The 20620-nt window shown below is 64.5% G+C and overlaps 2 protein-coding genes across 6 annotated transcripts; one reads left to right on the forward strand and one right to left on the reverse strand.

Annotated features, from left to right (window-relative positions):
* The first annotated feature begins 1633 nt into the window (after nt 1–1633).
* Nucleotides 1634–3806, forward strand: CCDC188 (coiled-coil domain containing 188). Its single transcript, XM_032654195.1, has 9 exons — nt 1634–2170; nt 2276–2383; nt 2538–2642; nt 2730–2786; nt 2894–2953; nt 3044–3108; nt 3295–3352; nt 3481–3530; nt 3620–3806. The coding sequence occupies exons 1-9, from the start codon at nt 1634–1636 to the stop codon at nt 3804–3806; spliced, it is 1227 nt and encodes a 408-aa protein (XP_032510086.1).
* A 695-nt stretch (nt 3807–4501) lies between these two features.
* On the reverse strand, nt 4502–20236 carry ZDHHC8 (zinc finger DHHC-type palmitoyltransferase 8). 5 transcript variants are annotated; one of them, XM_032603184.1, is made up of 12 exons: nt 19872–19892; nt 19404–19653; nt 12751–12872; nt 12510–12583; nt 12176–12348; nt 11870–11972; nt 11356–11447; nt 11053–11194; nt 10739–10859; nt 10556–10665; nt 8242–9242; nt 4502–5409 (listed from the first exon to the last, which is right to left on the reverse strand). In XM_032603184.1, the coding sequence occupies exons 2-12, from the start codon at nt 19505–19507 to the stop codon at nt 5184–5186; spliced, it is 2268 nt and encodes a 755-aa protein (XP_032459075.1). In that variant the 5' UTR covers nt 19508–19653; nt 19872–19892; the 3' UTR covers nt 4502–5183. The 5 variants fall into 5 exon arrangements, with proteins under 5 accessions (XP_032459075.1, XP_032459072.1, XP_032459071.1 ...); XM_032603181.1 differs by lacking the exons at nt 19404–19653; nt 19872–19892 and adding an exon at nt 20135–20236 and having other exon boundaries at nt 12426–12583; XM_032603180.1 differs by lacking the exon at nt 19872–19892 and having other exon boundaries at nt 12426–12583.
* Between the last annotated feature and the right edge of the window lie 384 nt (nt 20237–20620).

Genomic DNA, 20620 nt, shown 5'->3' on the forward strand with positions numbered 1-20620 from the left:
ACCAAACAGAAAAAAAGAACCACAAAGAGAAAAAGCAGGAAGCAAAAGTTCCCCTCCCTGCAAAATCCACGTTATCCCTAAAACAGAACAGGAAGCTCTGAAAAAAGAATAAGGGCACACAACGAACAATGGAGATGTCTTGAAATTTTAAAGCACGATTGCAGCACGGCCTGTGGGCAGCAGCTCCAGGGACTGTGGAGCCCCTGAATTCCTGTGGGAAAATGCCCTCCGAGCTGACTCTGCCCAAACTCAGCCAACAAGCGTGAGGTCAGAGTAAGATGCTTTCAGACTTGTGAGGTGTCTCATGATCTAGTCACAAGGGGCAGATGGCTCCCAATCTCAGAGGCTAAAACAAGCACAAGTCAGTCGGGCCTCGGCGACTTGGCTGGCCCCACGTGGTGGGTCTCTGTGGTCTCACTGGGCTCTTCAACCTAGCTCCTGGCAGCTGGGGACCCGCTGGGATGACCAGAGCCTCCCTCCCCACAACCTGGTATCTGAGAGCAAGGTCGTGCCCCCCTCCCACCACAGAGGGTCCCCAGAGCAGCAAGACAGTCACAGCCCAACACACAAGCACTGTTCAGGTCTCTGCTGGTAAGACTCCACTGGCCCTAGCGAACCCCCAGGCTAGCCCAGAGCCCAGGGTCACATCGCAGAGGGCCAAGGACCCGGGAACAGGAGGGATTTGCGGCTGTTTCCACCACACAGGCACTCGGGTTTCCACCAACCCACCTTTCTGAGGACGCTGCTTGAGGATGTGCTTCCACAGAACAAGGGAGGGAACTGAGAAAGAGGAGGATGTGAGGCAGGGGCTCCAGGAGCAGCAGGGGTGCAGTGGGACAGATAGCACCACACAATGTTGTAGGAAGGGAGGAGAAACCATTGTGGGGCGGGGGCTGGATCTGTTTCCGCATGGGAGGCACACTCTGCTGTCACTGAAAAGACCCCTAAAGTGGTGAAGAGCAGGCTGGACTCTGGTCCCATCACTGAATAGGCCATGGCCTCAGGCAAGTGTCTTCACGCCTCAGTCCCCCGCCTACAGGGAGAGGATAATAATAGTCCTTGCAGGACCATCGAATGTTCAATAAATGATTTTTTAAAAAAAACTTGGAGATACGTTAGGTGAAAAGGCCAGGCTGTAGGATGATCTCTTCTGTGTGAAGAGAGACCATGAGACATGCGGCCACCTCCAGAAAGGTCTCAGCCACGGGGATCACAGGCTGGGAGCAGGGTCACACTGGACACTTCCTGTTGTTTGACTTTGTTCTAACCATGTGTCTGCATGATCTGCTGTACATTTTAAGAAAATAGCTGAGGTGGGTGTGGTGGGGACGATGCAGAGGGGGTGACCCCCTGAGGTTACTTGAGGAACAGGGACATGGTGGGAGGGGCCCTGCCAGCCCTGCTCTGACCACCACCCCAGCCCATTATGACCTCCCTGGCCATGCCCAGGCCTTTGTGACAGGTGCCCCTGAGGCACCTGTGAGCCATGACACCCAGAGGGCCCTCAGACTTGTGAGGTGTCTCATGATCTAGTCCCAAGGGGCAGATGGCTCACAGGGCCATCTGTAAGAGGGTGGCAGCTCAGGCCAGGCCAAAGCCTAGGCCTGGAGTCAGGAAGGGGTCACAGGGAGGTATGGAGGGGCCGAAAACCCTGGGACCCCGTGGCCACTCCCACCCCCAGTGCCCCCAACCCCCAGCTTCGAGCAGCCGTGGAGGATGCCTGGACCCACCCTGCCAGGGGTTTGTAAGGTGGCCCTGCATGGTGCCTCTCAGCTCCACCCACTCAGTGGAGTCTGCCAGGCCTTTCCCAGCCCCGGGGACAGGGGGTGGGGGGCCCAGGGTCGGTGACGAGGTACCTGGGAACTTTATCACAGCTGAAGAGGGAGAGATGCAGCGACAGAGGCCAGGAGACCACCCGGCAGAGGTGAGACAAGGAAAAGTAGAGACGGGGCTGGGGTGGGGCTGGCCCCTGCACTCAGGCCGAGAGCAGGGGACACCCACGCAGGGGGCGGGGCTCAGCTCAGGGCCCAGACCCTGCCCTTGCCCGCCCCTGACCCCGGGGGCAGGGACCCCGGCCTCGCCCAGGGCAGCCCCCTCCCAGCTCCAGAGCATGCTCCTGGGGCCTGCAGAGCAGTCCTTTCTCCAGCTGGAGCAGGAGAACCAGAATCTGGTGAGTGCGCTCCCAGCCCTCCCAGGCCCCAAGCCCTCCACCACCGCCCACTTCGACCTCCTGCCTATGAAGTGGCTGTTCCCATCTCTCTGCCCCCACCCCCAGAAAAGGCAGAACCAGGACCTGCGGGAGCAGCTGGGGGCCCTCCTGGGGCCGGGGCAGCAGTTCCTGCCCTTGTGCCCGGAGCACTTGAGCTGCACGGCCCTGACCTGGGTGAGTGCGTGGCGGGGTGCAGCCCCAGTAGGACAATGGGAGGCTCTGGGGAGCTCCCTGCCACTCCATGCGCTACCCCCACCCCACTCCTAAGCAGTCCTTGACCACGGATGCTGCTGATGGCCTTGGGGCTGAGCCGGTGGCTCCTCTGCAGCCCCTTGAGCAGGCCAGCGCCCGGCCCCTGAAGGACAGGGCCCCTCTGCAGCTGCTGCAGCAGGAGCTGTGCCGGGGGAAAGAGTCCTTCGTGCAGCAGTCCCAGGTGGGCCCTGGAGGCCGGGGGCGTGCGGGAAGGAAGGAGCTGACCACCCGCCAGCCCTCTCTCTGCCCACACTGTGCCTTCCCCCAGAACGAGCTGCAGCAGATCCGACTGTCCTTTGAGAGGAAGAAGATGGCCATCACCGAGGTGCCCACCTGCAAGGGTGGGAGGGGGCGCTGGGGCAGCCACCTGTGACGTGCATCCTGCATGGGTCCTGCTCCTTGGGGTGTGACCCAGCCTCCACCCTCCACCAGGTGTGGGACGGCGTGGCCGAAGTACACATGGCCCTGAACAACCAGGCCACCGGGCTCCTAGTAGGTTCCTAAAGGCAACACCCAGAGGATGAGGGGGCTGGGTGGGGGCAGTGGGGTTGGGGGACCAGCTTTACCCTCTCTGCCCCCCAGAACCTCAAGAAGGACATCCGGGGGGTGCTGAACCAGATGGAGGACATCCAGCTGGAGATTCTGGGGTGATGTGCAGGGTTGGGAGCCAGCGGGGCCTGGCTGAGCTGGGATGGGGGTAGGTGTCCAGGTCAGGATGGGGTGGACCAACCCGACCCCTCCCCAATTCCCCTGCACCAGACCAGGTGGTGCCAGGCTGAGGCGGGGGGTACATGTGGCGCTGACTGTGTGCTGTCCCCCCCCACCCCCGCTAGGGAACGGGCCCAGTGCCGCACCCAGGTCAGGAAGGAGCAGCAGATGGCGTGCATAGGGGTAAGTCCCCCACCCCACTCTCTCCCTGGAGGCCCCGCTTAGGGAGCTGGAGAGGACCCCTGTGACCAGAATCACCCTTGTCCTGGGGGAGAGCAGGAACTCGCTCTGACTCAGCCCCTCTCCCGCAGAAGGCACGGCCGCAGCTGGGATGTTCCGAGGGCCTCAAAGGCCAGCTCTGGTAGGTGGCCGTCCGAGCTCAGGGGCAGAGCCCCATCCCCAGGGACTGTCCCCTGGGCGCCCCCGCCCCCTGACCACAGCTGTCCACAGGCTGCTGGCCCTGAGGTTGCTGCTGGGCGCCCTGCTAGCCTGCACCGCCGCCTACGTGTACATGGTGGACCCCGCGCCCTTCGAGGGGCTGGTGCCGCCCCTGCTAAGCCGCGCCACCGTCTGGAAGCTCCGGACCCTGCTGGGCCCGTTCTTGCGCCTTGAGGTGGACGACTTCCTGCCCTTCTAGGCCAGAGGCCCAGCAGCCCCAGTGAGGAGAAAGCAAGGCGGCTGGTGTGGCTCAGGGTGCCCAGCGGCCGTGCCAGCCCCCACCCATGGCACTGCCACGCACCGTCCCAGCCCAGAGCCTTGGAGGAGGGTGGAGGTGGGGTCTGTCCTGAGGGCTGGGCCTGCAACTGGACATATAGTAGTGACACAAGGCCTGTGCACTTGTTTCCATGGAAATGGGGGCGGGGCACAGGAGGCTTTGCCGCCTTCTGAGGCGGATCTTGCAGTGAGGGTCCCTGCCTCATCCCTAGGGTCCCACTTGCAGCGGCGCCCCTGCCTCGTCCCCCAAGCCCCATCCGCTGCCAGGGCAGCCTCTCCACAGGATGCCCCCAGACCACCCTGGCCACCAGAAGGGCTCTGAGCAGAGGGTGTGCAGAAGGGGCTCCACTGAAAGTGAGGCCCTCAGGCCTCATCCCTGGGACTGGCGGACCTCGGAGATCAGGGACCCTTCACATAAGCCTGCGGCTCTGCTGTCCCTTCACATAAGCCACATCCCTGTCTGGCTGACCAACCCCCTTCCCAAACCAGCCCAGCCACCACCCATCCCCCGGCTCCTGTTCCCTCCCCACCCCAGGGTCCCTGTCCGGTCCAGCCTCCTGGCACTTCCCAGAGGCTTGGAGGACAGGGGGACCACGCTGGTGGACAGAGCCATGGAGGTAAACACCAAAAATTTTATTTAGTGCATTAAACTGGGGCGGGGCAATACCTTTTAGAACAATAGAGAATAGCTTTGTGGCTGCTCACCCCCAAGTGGGAGAAACAGAGCCGCTGCCCAGGCAGAGGGGACGGCCAGGGCCCAGCCCTGCCCCTGGGAGCGTCCAGGCCCAGCCGGCTGGGAGCTGCAAGGCTGGGGGTGGCAGGGCCCTCTGAGCTCGCCAGGTGCAACATCTCAGAGTGAAGGAGTGAAGACCACCGGGCAGGGCCGGTAGGCTGGGGTCTCCTCCAGCTGGCAGCTCCAGGAGCTTAAGGCATCTGTTCATGTGCTGGGTGCAGGGAGGGGGGAGTGTAGCGACCTGCAGGGGCGACCTGAGACCCCCACCCAGCCCAACCCACAGAGGCCGGGGCTCCCTGGGAGGAAGTGGCGTGTAAAGTGCTTGGTCAGGCAGGGGGATCAGGTGATGGTGACACCCGGGAAGGCTGTGCTGGTCCCAGCAGCTCCAGGGCCCCCACCTAGGGTTTCGAACCCTCTGCAGCAGGTGGGGACTTCCTGAGCTGGGAGGGCACAGGGTCATGGGCCCTGGTGGGCTCGGGGTCAGTCAAGGTGCAGCTGGTGGAGAGGGGACGCCCAGCCCACACCCTAGGGTCCGCGGCAGCCTGGCCTCTTGGGCCCCGGAGTCTCCTACTTGGTGTCCCGCTCGGGCCCTGAGAGGCTGGGGAAGAGGCTGGAGGCGGCCAAGTGTAGACGGCACACGGCCCCACGGGGGGGCACCCCAGTGGCCGGGCTCCAGGGGACCCGCAGTGACGGGCGGTCCACTGGGAGGCCGAGGTGGCACAGGTGCAGGCCGGGGGGCACCCTGGGCTGGCCACGCCGCCCCCATCCACGGCTGCAGGTACCGATCCGCCCCCTGCGGGTTGCAGCGTCCCGTGAGAGAGAAGCAGAAAGGCGGAGGTCAGCAAGGGGCAGAGCTGCCCGGTTCAGGGTCTGAGGACACACTGGCCTCCCACGCATGGCCAGCCCCTGCCCCGGTCCCCCAGCCCCTGAAAAGCTGTGGATTCCCGACGCCCCCACCCCGGACACTTGCAGGGGGGACGGGAGATGAGTTCCAGGCCGCGCAGCTGCAGGACAGGCGGGCACTCCCTGCTCCTGGGATCCCGGGGCCCCTGGGGCAGCTGCAGTCCCAGCTTCTCTCCAAACGTCCTGTTACTGCCAGGGATGACGCAGACCCAGGGAAACCTCACGCTGGTCAGCCAGAGAACCGCCGGCCAGCCCCCACCCCCCAGGCCTCCAACTTGGCTTAAGTCCACGGAAATGCCCACGCAGAACGTCCACGCCCAGACTATCTGCCACCACCTCTCCCGGAGCCTGACCCCCTCTGCCCCCACCCAGAGCCCCTGGCCTTGCTCAAGGAAAGGATCGAAATGACTCTTTTTCTTTTTTTAATAAAATTATAGATATATAGATGTAGATATAAAAACATAAAACAGACACAACGCAAGCGGACGCTGCCGTGTGCTTACTCTCGGGTCCCTGGCGCCAGACAAAACTCCGACCCCTCCCCGATGTGCTTTCCACGTGGGCGCCCAGGCTCCAGCAGGGCCTGGACTTTGCATGCCTCGGGTGGGGGTCTCCAGTTTGCAGGGAGGGGACTCGGGGTCGCGTGGGCCCCCTGTGGCGGCATCCGGCCTCCTGTGCCCACTCCCCCTGCCCCCGTCACCTCCCACAAGAGCATAAAGCAAAGATTAAGGCTTCAATTAAAGCGAGTTTCCGGGCAGTGGGGGCAGCGGGGGCCCGAGCGTGAACACATGGGACGTGGCATGGCAGCTCAGCGCACAGACACGGGGACGCGCCCACCAGCTGGGCGAGACGAGACACACGGAGCCAGGACCCCACCCACAGCTGGCTGTCCGTCCGTCTGTCCATTTGTGCACCTGTCCGTCAGAACCCAGAGCAGTCCCGAAGCTGGGTGCCTGTGGGCCGGGCCTGGACTCCCTGCAGAAGAGTGGGCCTTGCCAAGCTACAAGCTTCCAGCGGGTCCCTGAAAGGCAATGGTTAGGAGCAGCTGGGCGGTGGGGCCCTCGGTCTGGGAGGACGGCCAGGGGCCCAGGCCTCTCTGTCCATCTCTGGGCCACAGTGACCCATGTATAAGGGAAGTGGGTAGGGACTGGCCTGGTGACAACCTGTGCAGTCCACGCCCCCTTGCTGCCCCAGCTCGCGGGAGCAGAGCCACCAACACGCAGATCCTGCAGCCTCATGGCCCTTGGCCCAGCCGTGCCCTGGTGAGCAGATGAGTGGATGCACGGGCTGAGGACGAGGGATAGGCCCGTGGAGGCGTAGTTCTCCTCCCGCTGATGCGTCCACACCAAGCCTGGGCCTCCTCTCCCGGGGTAGAGAAGTTGGGAGGGGGGGCAGCCGCTGTGGGGGGGGGGGGTCCTGGCTCCCATGGCACCACGGCGACGGGTGGCAGTCAGTCCTCACACCGAGATCTCGTATGTGGTCCCACCCACGCCGGACACCTTCTTAACGAGCGTGTGCCGGGCGGGGCTGGCGGAGGGCCCTGGGGGGCCGGTGGCAGGCCCCAAGCGGGCCAGGCCCGGGGACTGCCCATTAAGCTTACTTGGGGGGGTCTTCAGCTGAGGGTGGTCCCTGCATCAAAACAAGCACACACACGCACACACACGGTGAACACGGGACCATGGCAGGACAGGGGCCAGCGGAGGCAAGAGGACAGAGGACACAGACACAGACGGAGCACTGGGCAGCCCCTGCCTCTGACCCTGGACGGTCCCACACGGAAATGGGTGGGGGAGCAGAACCTGCCAGGGGAGGGCCGTGCTGTCACAGGACAGACAGATTTCAGAATGGCTGCCATCCCCTCCCAGGCCTCTCAGCACAGACCACAGAACACAGGGAGGCCAGGTGGATGCTGGCCAGGCGAGTCCCTAGACTCTGCCCTGTCCTGGTGCCCTGAGCTGGGAAGCCCAGCAGTGACGATGTGGCCTCTTCCCTGCTCCCTCCAAGGGAAACGAGGGGCTGCCCTTCTGCCCTCCAGCCTGCCCAGCACTGACCAGTAGCATGGACCTCGCTGCCCAGCATTCATGCGGGCAGGAGCCCCTCCCTCCCTGGGCTGCCTCACAGCTGCCCCCTCTGGGCCTGTCACACGCACAACAGGAACCTCCTCATCAACTGAGCCTGTGCTCACGGCAGCCAGGTGAAGCCCTGGTAAGCAAACGTGCCCAGCAGGTGCTCAGCTCTTGTACTTGGGCCTGGGACCAGCCTGCCCTTCTGAGACTCAGTTTGCCCATCTCTGAGCACGGAAGCTCTTGCTTCCTGGGGCTGTGTGCCCCCCGAGGGCCAGGACCGTGGTGCCCAGAGTGGCATGTTTTGCTGTGGGAGGAGGGTCACCCAGACTTGGCCTTCTGGACATGGACAGTGGCACCGTCTCTAGAGGAAGAACCCTAGGGTCCCCCACATGCTGGGTCTGTGCCAGCCAGGGGAGAGTGTGGGTGTTGGGCTCAAGATGCAAATTCTCCTGCCCCTGGTCCCAGGACATGCCAAGGCGCCCTTGGAGCCGGGCTACCCTCACACTGGCCGCCAGGATCCTCCAAGGTGGGTGAGGCCCACCCCCCTAGGTAGCCTCAGGCCTCCTGGGCAGCCCCCACGTGCTTGACCAAGAGGCCTTGCAGGCAGCCAGACACCTGCCCTGTGCCCAGCAGCTGACCGCACCCTGAGCACCCACCTCTGCACAGACAGCGAGGGCGGCGGTTCTGGGAGCTCCGCTTGGATGAAGGCGACGGCTTTGGGGCCCACGTAGGAGGGCGAGCGGGGAGTGCTAGGTGGGGACGGAGGGACCTGGCGCACGGGCGACCTGTGTGAGCCGCTGGCAGGCCGGGCCCCCGGGGCGCCACTGTTGGCCAGGTCTGCCTGCAGGGAGGAAGAGGAGGTCCGCGGCGCTCGGCTCACGGTGCTGGACAGCGAGGACAGCGACGCCTGCAGCGCAGGGTTGCGGGCGCCCCCGAAGCCGGGCCCGGCCACCAGGTCGTCCCTGGAGCTGCAGCGCAGCGCGGGGCCACGGGGGCCCTCGGACAGCACGCTGGCCTGCTGCAGGCTATAGGAGCTGGGTGCGTCGTAGACGCCCGAGTCGCCAAAGAGCGAGTCAGCCTGAGAGCGCAGCAGCCGCTCACGCTCCTCCCTGTCCTTGCGCTCCTGGATGGAGGCCATGATGGTCCTGGACAGGTTGTCGTAGCGCACAGGCGAGGGCTCCCGAGGCCGCAGGCCCAGCACGGGGCTGAAGCTGCGGGGCGGGGGCCGTGGTGGGTCGCCCGCTGCCCCCGCGTGCAGGTAGGGCGAGCGGTAGCTAGCTGTGCCAGCTGAGGGGTGGGCCGGGCACGTGTGGCCCCCGGGAGAGCCAGGGTTCAGCAGGCTGTCGTAGGACAGGCTGCCGTTGCGGTTGGGCAGTGCGTGGGGGGCAAAGAGGCCACGGTGGGGTGTGGGGGGCCCACCCTCAGAACGCAGGGGCTGCAGGGCCATGTGGTCCCCGCCCCGCCGGCTGGCGGCTTTGAGGCTCAGGGAGCGCAAGGCGCCTGAGAAGGTGTCAGCAGCACTGAGTGGTGGGGATGGCGGGTAGGCCGCATGCAGGCCACTGGGCGGGTAGTCAGGGACGTCCAGGCTGGGCTCGGATGCAAAGTCCAGGCTGTGGATGCTGTCCTCCCCCAGTGTCAGGGAGTCAGTGCCCGTGACCTGCAGGGGGAGATGGCGCACATCCATCTTGGCCCACCCACTGTGCCCTGCCCGCTCACCAGGTGCTCTGTGCCCACTAGGAAGTTGCAATCCCGGTGGCATCAGGGATGGCAGCAGGTGCAACCGACAAGCTGTTCCCAGAAGCTCTCTATCCCCTGCGCCCCACGGAGGGAAGCGGGGACAGGGTGGAGCAGAGTGGGGGGCCCCAATATCTCTCCAGGGAAGGCTGTGCATCTGCTCCAGCCCAACTCCCCAGGGAGAGGAAGGGGCCTTGGGGCAGCCTTGGGATCAGGACCTCAAAGAGTCTTAATAACCACACAGTGACCCAGGGCCTCTCCCAGGCAGCCCACAGCTGAGGGTCTGGGCGGGTAGTGCAAAGCAGACAGCAGGGCAGTGCCCTCAGAGCCCAGCAGCCCAGGGGGTAGCCACAGTGACAGAGAGGAGCCTTTTTGATTCTCTGTGATTCCAGACACACAGACTTGGACTGGGACAAGAGCCTGCAGAACCTCAAAACCCAGAAGGCGCATGGATGGGGACAAATGTGGCCTCAGGGCACTTGGCCAACCAGCCGGACCCTTCATGGGCTCCAGGACAATCCCAGGAAGGAGGCAACCCACCTAAGCCCCCTCATTCCAAGAAGAGCCACCGGACACTGGCCAGGGAGGCCCAGACTCACTGCCCTGACCAGCAGGCCCCAGAGGCAGGGTCAGGAAGGATATCAGTCCTGGAGGGAGTTCCCTGGGAGAGAGGGGCTGGTCCAAGTGTGCTGGCTCAGCCATGGGCCTGCCCTCTGGTGGCACGAAGGAGGCAGGCAGCCTGGGAACCTCAGGGGTCTGGGTGTCTGCTCAGGCCTTCCGCTGCTCCACGTGAACGCAGAGAATAAATGTGCTTCCTCAAACAATCTCAAATTCCTCTGAAGCCTTCCCGAGGGCCCTGAGGACCTTACAGAGTGACTAATTGTGGAATTCCAGGCATCCTGGCACACAGTGCCCCCGGGGGCAGCGCCTAGAGCCAGCAGGCAACACTGGCCAAGGGCCGGGTGGCTAGGACTGCCTGCGCCAGCCCCTCCCAGGACACCTGGCCCTGCTCCCCTCTACCAGCCCCAGCTGGGATGCCCACACCCTCTGCGACCCAGGCGGGTCTTTCAGGGGTGAGACCTGGGGAGTGGCCTCTGATAGGATTCCTTGGGAAGTGGCCTCCAGGGTGTGGCGAAGTCTGGGGGCGGGGCTCTGGAGCTTCCCAGGCGGGGCCTCTTGGGTGGAGCCTGCGGGGCGGGACCTCGGGACCCTCTGGGTAGGGCCAGGCCTCCTCACCTGCTCGCCCGGCCCACAGAAGGGCGCCTTGGTACCCGTGGGAAAGGCGGGCCGGAACTTGTACATGGCGGGTGTCGGGGGGCTGGTCCTCTGCGCCGACAGGGCGCTCTCTGGGGAAGATGGACCACTGTCAGACTGGGATCAGTCTGTGCCCCTCCCTCCGTTTGGCCGCCCCCGCCTCACCAGCACTGCCGGGGCGTGGGGTCTGCAGGTCGCTGCCAAATGTGCCAGCCTCCGCCTTGGGGGGCAGCGGCGGCCCCAGGTCCAGCGGCTTCTCATCCAGCCGGTCCAGGCTGCCCTTGGACTGGGAGGGGGCGCGGTCAGTGGTGTGTAGGGTACAGGCCACGGGCAGGGCTTAACTGGGAACTCCATCCTGAGGCCTGGGACCTAGACCCCTCCCCCATTCCACCCAGTCCTTCCCCCTTCTACTCTTAGGCCCCTCCAACCTGACCACTTCCCACCTCACCCCATCCCTTACCCCAACCCTGGGCCCCCACCTTGCTGTGGCCCAGGCCAGCCTTCAGCCCGTTGTCACTAAGCTTGACCTTGAGTGGTGGGGCTCGCTCCAGGAGCTCCGGCCGAAGGAAGGGCGGCTTCAGGCGAGCAGCGAGCGGCAGCCGGGGCGGCTCCACCACATACCTGCACCAGGGCCAGAGGGGTCAGTGGCCAGGGCAACCTGGCCTGAATGCATGCCAAGGGCAGGACCCCACTTGCCAAAAGCAGAAGTGGATCGGGCTGAGGGCCCATGGCTGCCCACCCCAAACCCCGAGGAGGCCCACTGGACACCCGCCGGGCCTCACCGGGGCGCCAGGGGGCTGCACAGCACGTGCTCCACGTTCCCATAGCAGCCGCGGGTGAAGGGGTTCACACCCCCACGGAACTTCCCCGTCACCTGTGGACATGGGACCCCTCAGCCAGCCTGGCCAGCCAGGGTCTGGCCAAGGAGGGCAGGGGGACAGGCAGGGACAGCAGGGGTTCCACAGAGGTGAGTTAGGCAGGGTTAGCCCAGGGGTGCCCCCAACCCAGGTCACCAGGGTCTGCCCCTGCTGTGGAATTTCTGGTCTCTGATTCACTGGTGGCTGCAGTGCCCACAGATGGGGGCAAGGAGGGGGACAGGGCAGGTGAGACCCCACATGCCAAACCCCACCTGGGGTCTCCAGAGCCAGAGCTTCCCCTACCCATCAGCTGAGGGCCCCGGCCCTGCCCTGCCCCACCCCACCCCAGTCCCTGTGCAGCCCTGGCTCCTCGCTCAGCCCATCGGGGACCCTCCCATGCCCAACCCCATCACTGCATGGCCCCACCCAGGGTCTGCACCTGCTCATTGGTGGTGCGGCCCCGAGTGACCAGCACCACGTGGAAGCCAGTGAGGCCGATGACAGGGATGAAGAAGAGGCCGGCCACACACATGACGGCCATGCTGGCCCGTTAAGGCCAACGGCCGTGGGTGAGGATGGAGCAGGCACCTGTGGACAGACTACCCGCCCCTCCCCACCGCCCACTCAGGGAAGGAGACCCACTCCCTGGGGACTTCTGGGCTGCCGACCCACCCCTCCAAGCCTCGACTTCCCCTGTGAGAAGCGTCCCCGGTCCACACCGCCTTTGTGGTCAGGCCAAGGATACGTGATGGTGGTGTGCGCGGCGCCCAGCCCCTCGGCGTGGTTCAGCACGTAGACCAGGCCGAAGGCTACGACGCCCACCATGTGCGCACTGAGCGACAGCAGGAACAGGAAGAAGTAGCGGTAGTTGCGGCGCCCAATGCAATTGTTGACCCAGGGGCAGTGGTGGTCGAAGTCCTGGGCAGGAACAGCACGTCAGGGCACACGGCGGGCAGGGGAGGAGGGCGTGGGCTGGGGGCAGGGCAGGCGGTCACCTCCACGCAGTTGTCGCAGACGCTGCAGTGGGAGCAGCGCGGCGGGCGGTAGAAGTGGCAGGTGGCGCACCATTTCATACGGACCTGGATGCCCCGCACATCCACGTTCTTGTACAGCGGGGCCCGGAAGTCATCCTCCTTATCCTCGTCCTCATCCGCTGTGGGCCGGGGGCAGCACGAAAGTGACTTCCCTGGCAGGAGAACCCCTCTCCAGCCAGCCCTTCCCACCCACCCCCGACACCGCCCCCAGCCAGGCTCTCTTTTGTCAGCCACTCACACTCTAGCAAAAGTCAGCCAGATGAGCTGCCCCAGCACAGGGCCCTACCTCGGGGGAAGACGCCAGGGTCCATGAAGGTGGCCATGCTGAAGTTGGCCAGCACAAAGAGGAAGAGGATGCCATTGTAGACAGGAACGGCTGGGGACACAGCTCGTGTCAACCATGGGCACCTGTGTTGGACAGCAGTGCAGAGCTGGGTCTGGGGGTGTGGCAGGTGTGTGGGGAGGGGACGTGGGGCAGAGGAATTAGGCTTGGCCACACGCGTGCAGCGCTCAGCATGGCAGTCAGGGAGACCACTGTTGCCACGGGCCCACTGCTTCTCTGCTCAACCCTCAGGGGCTGTGCACAGGCTCCGTGTGTGCCAGCCCTGACCCAGACACCCCTGAGTGCCTGTTAGGAGCTCAACCCCCAGTTGAGCAGACTGAGACTCAGAGAGGCCCATAGGCCAGAGCCAAGCCGCGTCCTCCTGCCCCAGCTGGGAATCGTTCCGGGTCCCCTGCCCTCGATGGGGAGATACAGACAGGAGGTGGGAGCCCAGGATGGGAAAGGAGCTGGCTTTGCCCATGTGCTCTGATGGGTAGAGGCCAGTGACCTGCCGGGCAGCTCAGGCCAGTCCTGGGCCTCACCCAGACCTGTCCCCAGCTTGGCAGGGTCCTGTTGCCAGGGAGATTCTGGGGTGTGGTGTGGGGAGCCCCAATCCTCGGTCGGTAAATGCATGGGGGGTTCTTCCCTGCTCTTCCCTGAGGGGTGCAGTCTCAGGGCCTGGGCCCCGGGTGCATCCCCACCCAGGCTGCCTCTTCTTTTTAGTTTGTCACCTTACTCTCTATAGGGCAGTGCAGAATACTTGGAGACTCTAAAAGCATGGCGACTCCCACCCCTCCGCCATCTCTCATCACCCCTCGCCACTTGGCTCCAAGGCTGCCCCCTCTTCCATGAAGCCTTCTCAGACTGATGGCTCCCTGCAAAGGTCTCACACGCCTCCCTGGTGGACACTCTGGCACAGACAGCATCTTCCTCAGGCCTCACAGGACCTGACCAGAGTGCCCCCTCACTGGAGACTCGCCAGTCCTCAGGCACATGGCCTGTGACCCCCTGCCCCAACTCTGTGGTGGGTCTCTGCCCACTAGGCCACTACGAAGCCCCTCTGGCTTCAGGCTCACCATCTCTCCCATGGCTGTTGTGATAAGCAGGGGCACCCAGTGGGTCTGCTTCCCTCCCCGCACTCAGGCCCTCTGTGTAGCTGGGGGGCTGGTGGGGATCCCCTACACCAGACTTGACCATGTGGACAGGGCATTGTGGCCACCTGCAGAGTGAGTCGTGCCCGTGGCCCTGCCCGCCCCCATGGCATACGCAGGCCACACTGGTGCCCACGCCTGCCTTGGCCAGGAGCCAGCCCTGCCACCCCAGCAACCACCTCCATGGTAGCGGAACTTCTCTATTTTTAGTGGAAAGCAAGAGGCTATTTAAAGATTCCGCTCCCACGGCAGGCAGCACACTCGGCAGGCTTGGAGCCGTGAGTTGCCCCTACCTCTTCTCCAGAACCCGCCGTGGAAGTGATGCATAGTCTGAGGACACGGGGTCCTCTGCTGCCAGGAGGCCTTCCTCCACCACCCCTGCCCAGGCGGCCCAGAACAGATACCTTCCATACTCCCCACCCCTGCACGCTGGAGCCTGGCGTGCAGACAGCGCTCAATGTACGTTTGTGACCTCCGATCCAATGTCATTTGGCAGGATGACGGTGGGTCCCTGAGGCATGGTCTGCCCAAATGGGTGGGAGGGGGCTAGGAGCCCAGATGCCGGTTAAGACAGGTGAGAGAGAGCCAGGCACAGCCAGAACCTGGGAGAGGTGGGCACCGCGGACCCACCCTGGTGCTGCAAGCCAGCTCCCCACGCGCCTGCTGGGAGGGCTGACCATGTAGTCTATGCAAAAGGAAAACGTGGCTCTCAGGCACCTGCACTGTCGCACACTGGGGAGCCAGCCTGCTCTCGAGAGGAAGGAACCGGCCGAGAACGGACAGACATGCAGACACGAAGTGCAGCAGGCAGGCGGGCGCTGAAGGCGGGAGGACGTGGGACGGGGGCCGAGCGCGGCCCTTCATCATTGCCCTCCAAGTTTTACCGGCAGATGTTGAGAGCCCACTGCCCACCGGCCTGCTCAGTGAACCATGCATCCCACCCTTCAGGCTGGGGGGCGGCGCTTCTGTCATCCCCATTTTACAATCAGGGGTATCTGAGGGCTTGTCACCCAAGGCAGGGACTGAACCCCCGCCCCGGAGGCCCACATTGTTTTGTCCTCCCTGGGCCTTGATGACCCTGAGTGACACCACGGCCCCACCTGGGCCGGTGGGAGACACCGCCCAGCAGGATGGGGTTCTGCAGCGTACCATGCCGCCTCGGCTAAATGCAGAATGGAAAATTTTAACTCAGACGTTTTCACTTAAATCAGGTTCTTCATTAACATTGACTAATGAAGCTCACACACGGGACACCCGGAACCAGAGGGTCTGCGGCTACTCTGCCTGGTCCAGCCAGGCAGGGCCTCTGGCCACATGCACCCACCCTACAGACACTCAAGCGGATGGGGAAACTGAAGCTCAGGGGACCAGGGGTACACACAGCAAGTCCTGGCAGGGGGCTAACACCAAGTGTCCCCCTCCCCATATGGTCCCTGCCAGGGTGGACACCACGCACCCACTGCATGCGTGGGCAGCACATACCGGGGAGGGCAGGGTGGGGCTTTAGCCGGTGCTGGGCAAGTCTGGGAGGGCATGGGTTCTCTGACTGGGACCTGAGCCACTGCACCCTCCACTCACCACCTCCAGCCCCCCAGGCTTCACTCAGACCCAGGATCAGGCACTGGCACGCATTCTGTCCCCCCATCCTCGCCCCAGGGGCCTCTACCCCCAGGCTGTGCCATAAGAGGGGCTGAGGCCTGGGTCATGCCCAACAAGGACTGGCTCACTAGCCAATGCTGCCAGGGCCCAGGAACGGCTAAGTAGGGGAGAAGACAAAAGAACACACGCACATCCACATGAACATGCAGGGACCCATGCATGCACACGTGTGTAGCACACATGCAGACACACACAAGGCTCCAGGCGTACATGTGTGGATACTGCACAAGCATGCATACACACACGCACATGTGATCAACACAAAAGGCACGTGTGTGCTGACGTGTGTATGGATATGCACACTCGTGCACACAATGGCACATTTGTACCCTCATTCACACACAAACACAGATGCAGACTTGCCCCTCCTCCACTGACCCACACACCCCAGCCCTCTCTGGACATCTCTCAGCTCCCTGTGGGCTGGGTAAGTGTGAGGATGTGTGAGGACACACGAGCTCCGTGGGCGAGGCCTGGCAGGCAGCACTGCTCCGGCCACCTGAGTCTGTGCCAGGCTCCAGGAGCACCTCTCTGCCCTCAGGGATGACACCCCACTCCCCTCCCAGGGAATGGTGTGTTCCAGGCTCGCCCTGCCAGGCAGGGGTTGTACACTGCCCACTGGTGGCAGACACACTGCAGGCCCCTCCCCCGGGCCGGCCCCCCTCCTGAGCCCCCACCACGGCCCCACCTGGGCCGGTGGGAGACACTGCCCAGCAGGATGGGGTTCTGCAGCGTACCATGCCGCCTCGGCTAAATGCAGAATGGAAAATTTTAACTCAGACGTTTTCACTTAAATCAGGTTCTTCATTAACATTGACTAATGAAGCTCACACACGGGACACCCGGAACCAGAGGGTCTGCGGCTACTCTGCCTGGTCCAGCCAGGCAGGGCCTCTGGCCACATGCACCCACCCTACAGACACTCAAGCGGATGGGGAAACTGAAGCTCAGGGGACCAGGGGTACACACAGCAAGTCCTGGCAGGGGGCTAACACCAAGTGTCCCCCTCCCCATATGGTCCCTGCCAGCGGCTCCATCCACCTAGGCCCGCCGCAGGCTGGCTTGGTCTTGGACTGGAACTCTCACTGTCCTAGGCTGGGCCTTCTGGCTGACTGGGCCTCTAAGCATAGGGAGGGCTCAGGCCCATCCTGGGGACCTGCCATGACATCCCAGAAGTCAGCCCACTGGCCCCAGACAGAGACAAGACAGCCCAGTGTGGGCCCCAGGCATGGGTATCCCACCAAGCAGCCCTGGCCCTCTGATGTTCACAGGGTCCCTGTCGTTCTGTAAGGTGGCTCCAAGAGGAGGAAGGGGAAGGGGCAGAGACCTGGCCTCGGCACTCTCAGACACCTCCCAGCACCTGACCTGGCCTGACGCTGAGCCTTCTGGGGTCCAGGGGGACAGAACTGTACCAAGAACCCAGGAAGGCTTCCTGGAGGAGGAGGGCCACCAGGAACCTACCCTGAGGCATGCTACCCATCCTCGTGGGGGGACACCCCCAGCTCTGGGCCTCCTCCCCACACCCCAGCCTTTCCTGGTGACATGTCTGAATGTCCTGCTGGCCAAGCCCCTCAGAGAGCTGGCCCAAGGGAGGGGTCTTTGGTCCTCTAGGCCTGGGCTCCCCACCCTGAGTGACACCCGGAGCTGCTGCCTACGTGGACCTGTCTCAAAGGGGCAACATATTTACTGAGTATAGAGCGGGGGCCGGGGACCACTCAGCTTCCAGTGAAGTCCAAGGAGCAGAGCAGACAGAATCCTGTGGGGCCCCGAGGGCAGGGTAGGAAGGGCCCAGGAGCAGGTGTCTGAGTCTGCAGTGGGCCTGGGATCAGAAACAGGGCAGAGGTGTGGGTACCGGGGTGACGAGAGGCCTGTCCCAAGAAGGGGACTGCTTGGCCCCTGCTTACCCGGAATCAGCCCACTGGGGGTGGTGTCATTGGGCCTGGGCTACCCAGCGGACCCCCTCAGGAACTACAACGCCAGCAGAACTGGGCTGGGCGCCAGCCAGGGTCCTCAATGGCCATTCAGCCAAGGAATGTGGCCATGGGGTGCAGGGATCCCTGTTCCAGGGGGCGAGTGAGGGTCCCTTGGCAAGATGATTGCTGCACCTGGACGCCGGCTAGCACCCCTGCACCTCCATCTTCCGCATGGTCTCTCAGGCAGAGTGAGTCACTCAGGGCAGGATGCAGGGCACACCTGTGCTGCCCTGAGGCAACCCCGAACCTCTCAGCGCTGGATCACTGAACCCAGAACCCAGAACCCCAGCAGTGAGAGCAGAGGGAGGGTAGGCAGCCTCCATGCCCAGCCCCTGGGGCAGGTCGAGTTCACAGGACAGTAAGGACCCTCTGAGATCAAGGGAAGGCTCAGGACAAGCACCCTTCAGGGGGCCTGTGTGCACCTAAGGGGAGAGGAGGTGGGTGAGCTCCCTGGGGTGGGGCTGATCTCAGTTGCTTGTTGAACTCTTTCCCAGCGTTTCACAAGTTCTCATCAGAGAACACATATTCCTTTTAAAGTCAGGACAAATGCTGAATTGCATTTGGGGAGTGAGAAACCAGAACCAGCACGTGGAGGCCAGGCTGCAGGGAAGCAGGGCCCAGACTCCCGCAAGACCCCTGCCCAGGCCCCACCCTCCAGAAGCCTCAGCAGGACGCATCCCACCTCGGCCCGCGCCCGCTGCCCACAGCCTCATAGCCAGCAGCATCTGAGTGACAAGAACAAGTCTGCTCGCCAAAGCCAGAAATAAGCCTGTCCACACAGGCCTTTTTTAAACACGCTGTTGGCAGCCTGTGGTGCCCACCCAGCCCAGCCTCCAGGTCGGGGCTCGCCTACCTCCAAGGTGCCCAATGCAGCCTTCCATCCTTGTGCTGCTGCCCTTGCCCCGGCTAAGGTGAAAGGGTACCCGGCTGGCTTCTGCCCACCCCTGCCTTGGAACAGATGCCCCACTGGCTGCGGCCACCCCAAGCCTCAGGTCCCCAGGAAGGCTAGAGTGGTTGTTACTCTGGTGACCTGGCTGTGTCCCAGCCTGGGACTTGTGGCAGGAGGTGGTAGCAGACCTGCATGGCTGAAGCCTGGGGTCCCCAACCCTTCCCTGTGCCTGAGGAGCCCTGGGGAGGGGGGTGGCACAACAATGCAGAGGGAACTGTGGTCAGCGCCTGCCCTGGTCTGCATGGGCCCGGGACCTACCTGCCCTCTGCCTCAAGGGTCCCACTGAGGCCAGTGTCCCTGGGTGTGGCCTGACCTGGGCCCTCCAGCTGTGACCACTGGACCTTCCTGAGAAGGAGGTCAAGAGAAGGCAGAGGGCACTGCCAGGTCAGCGTCGGCGGTGGCCATGGGGCAGGCACGTGGCAGCCGGGCCAGGCCACACCTACGCGGGAACTTGGCTCTGGCCTGGGGCCGGACGGCTGGGAGGGCACTTGAGAGTCGTCCTTGGCTCCTAGCAAGGAGGGCTGGTGGCTCTGGGCAGCCCCCCTCCCCTCGTGGGGAGGGCAGGGCTGCAGCCACACCCTGGGCAGCCCCCGCACGCACTCCCTTGCCCGGGCCGGCGCCTCGCACCCAGGGCCTGCCTGGTATGCTCACAGGGTGGCCATCGCCAGTGTCCTCACACCCAGGTCTCACCTGTCCCTGACACCCCAGGAAGGGCACACTCGTGGCATCATCCTTGGCCCAGAGTGGGGTCTCACATTGCCCACGGGCCTGGTGCCCCCACCCAGCCCAGCCCGCCAGCCCAACCCCGGCCCTGGTCCCGCCAGGCCGCGTCCACCGCTGTGCGCAGCCCTGCCCCTTCTGGCCCCAGCGCCGCGGCCGACTCACGTGAACACGAAGAACAGGGTGCTGGAGCCGACCAGCAGTGCGGCCGCCGTGGCCACCGGGATGTACTTGGCGGGTTTGAGGCGCGTCCCGGGGCTGCGGGGCATCCTGGGCACCGCGCCGCCGCATCCCTCCCCGGGGCCGGGCGGGCGGGGCCGGCTGGACGGGCAGGACCCAGGCAGCAGCGGTGGCAGCAGAGGAAATCCCACCTCCCGGTCGGCGGCGGAGACAGCGTGCTGATGTCAGCGCGCCCCTTAAGGTGGACCAGCGGTGAGGGGCCGTGGGGCCGGGCGGGGCCCCCTCGCGACAGCCGGCCCCTCCCACCTGCCCGGCCTGCAACCTCCCTCCTCCTCCTCCTCCTCCCTCTGAGCTCGGGGCAGAGCCGGCGGCGGACCTTCCCGCAGCGGGGCCTCTCCTCCAACTCCAGGCTGGGAGCCCGTGACCCTCAGAGGCCATGCGGCCGCCGCACACCTGAGGTCTTGCCCACCGGGGTACACACGGCGACCGCCAGGCCTCCTGTCCCCAGCCCAGAGGCCGCGGCGCTGGAGCATGTAGGTCCCTTCCGGGTCCCTGTTTGCACAGATCTTTCCCTAAACACCTCGGAGCTCTTCCTGGAGGGCCAGGCCCCTCCCATCTGGAGCAACACCCCGCCTGCCCCACCCCACCCGCAGCATTTATGAGGGTGGGGGATTGTGACACTGCAGGGGCAACTTGGTTGTTCATCCCCTGCCCACCTCACAGCCCTTGAGCCACAGGGCCAGCAGGCAGGGTAAGGAGGGCAGGTCTGCTGGTCCCTCTGCATCCCAGCCCAGGCTGCAGGCCTCCCAGGACAGAAAGGAGTGCCCCTCAGGAAGGGCCGGGCACCCTGCCCGTGCCTGGGATAGGCCGGCGGGCGGGCCCACCTCCTGCAGGAAATCCCACCCCGCCAGCACCGCCACTGCTGTCGCTTAAGGTGGACCAGCAGCCTCGCAGTGCTGGGCCGCGCGTGGGCGGGCCACAGCCTCCACAGTGAGGACGGGTCCCTGGGTCCTCTGTTCTGAAACCAAGACCCATCTGCCCCCTCCCCAGGTCAGAATCCATGTGGGGCCCTCGCCGTCCCTGGCCCTGGCCATCTGCTTCTCTACAGCCAGAACCCCGTGCAGGCCAGCGGCCACCTCCTCGGGCCACCTCCTTGGGCCACACTGCACAGGCCCTGGGACTCCTCAGACTGGAAGACCCCA

This window comes from Phocoena sinus, chromosome 14, assembly GCF_008692025.1.
Source record: "Phocoena sinus isolate mPhoSin1 chromosome 14, mPhoSin1.pri, whole genome shotgun sequence".
NCBI lineage: Eukaryota > Metazoa > Chordata > Mammalia > Artiodactyla > Phocoenidae > Phocoena > Phocoena sinus.

Coding starts and splice junctions, on each gene's coding strand:
- CCDC188 (XM_032654195.1), top strand. CDS start 1,634: ATGGAGGGGCCGAAAACCCTGGGACCCCGTGGCCACTCCCACCCCCAG. Junction 2,384..2,537: donor GCTGCACGGCCCTGACCTGG/GTGAGTGCGTGG, acceptor GCTCCTCTGCAG/CCCCTTGAGCAGGCCAGCGC. Junction 3,109..3,294: donor ATCCAGCTGGAGATTCTGGG/GTGATGTGCAGG, acceptor CACCCCCGCTAG/GGAACGGGCCCAGTGCCGCA.
- ZDHHC8 (XM_032603180.1), bottom strand. CDS start 19,507: ATGCCCCGCAGCCCCGGGACGCGCCTCAAACCCGCCAAGTACATCCCG. Junction 11,195..11,355: donor TGCAGCCCCCTGGCGCCCCG/GTGAGGCCCGGC, acceptor GCCCTGGTGCAG/GTATGTGGTGGAGCCGCCCC. Junction 10,666..10,738: donor CCCACGCCCCGGCAGTGCTG/GTGAGGCGGGGG, acceptor CATCTTCCCCAG/AGAGCGCCCTGTCGGCGCAG.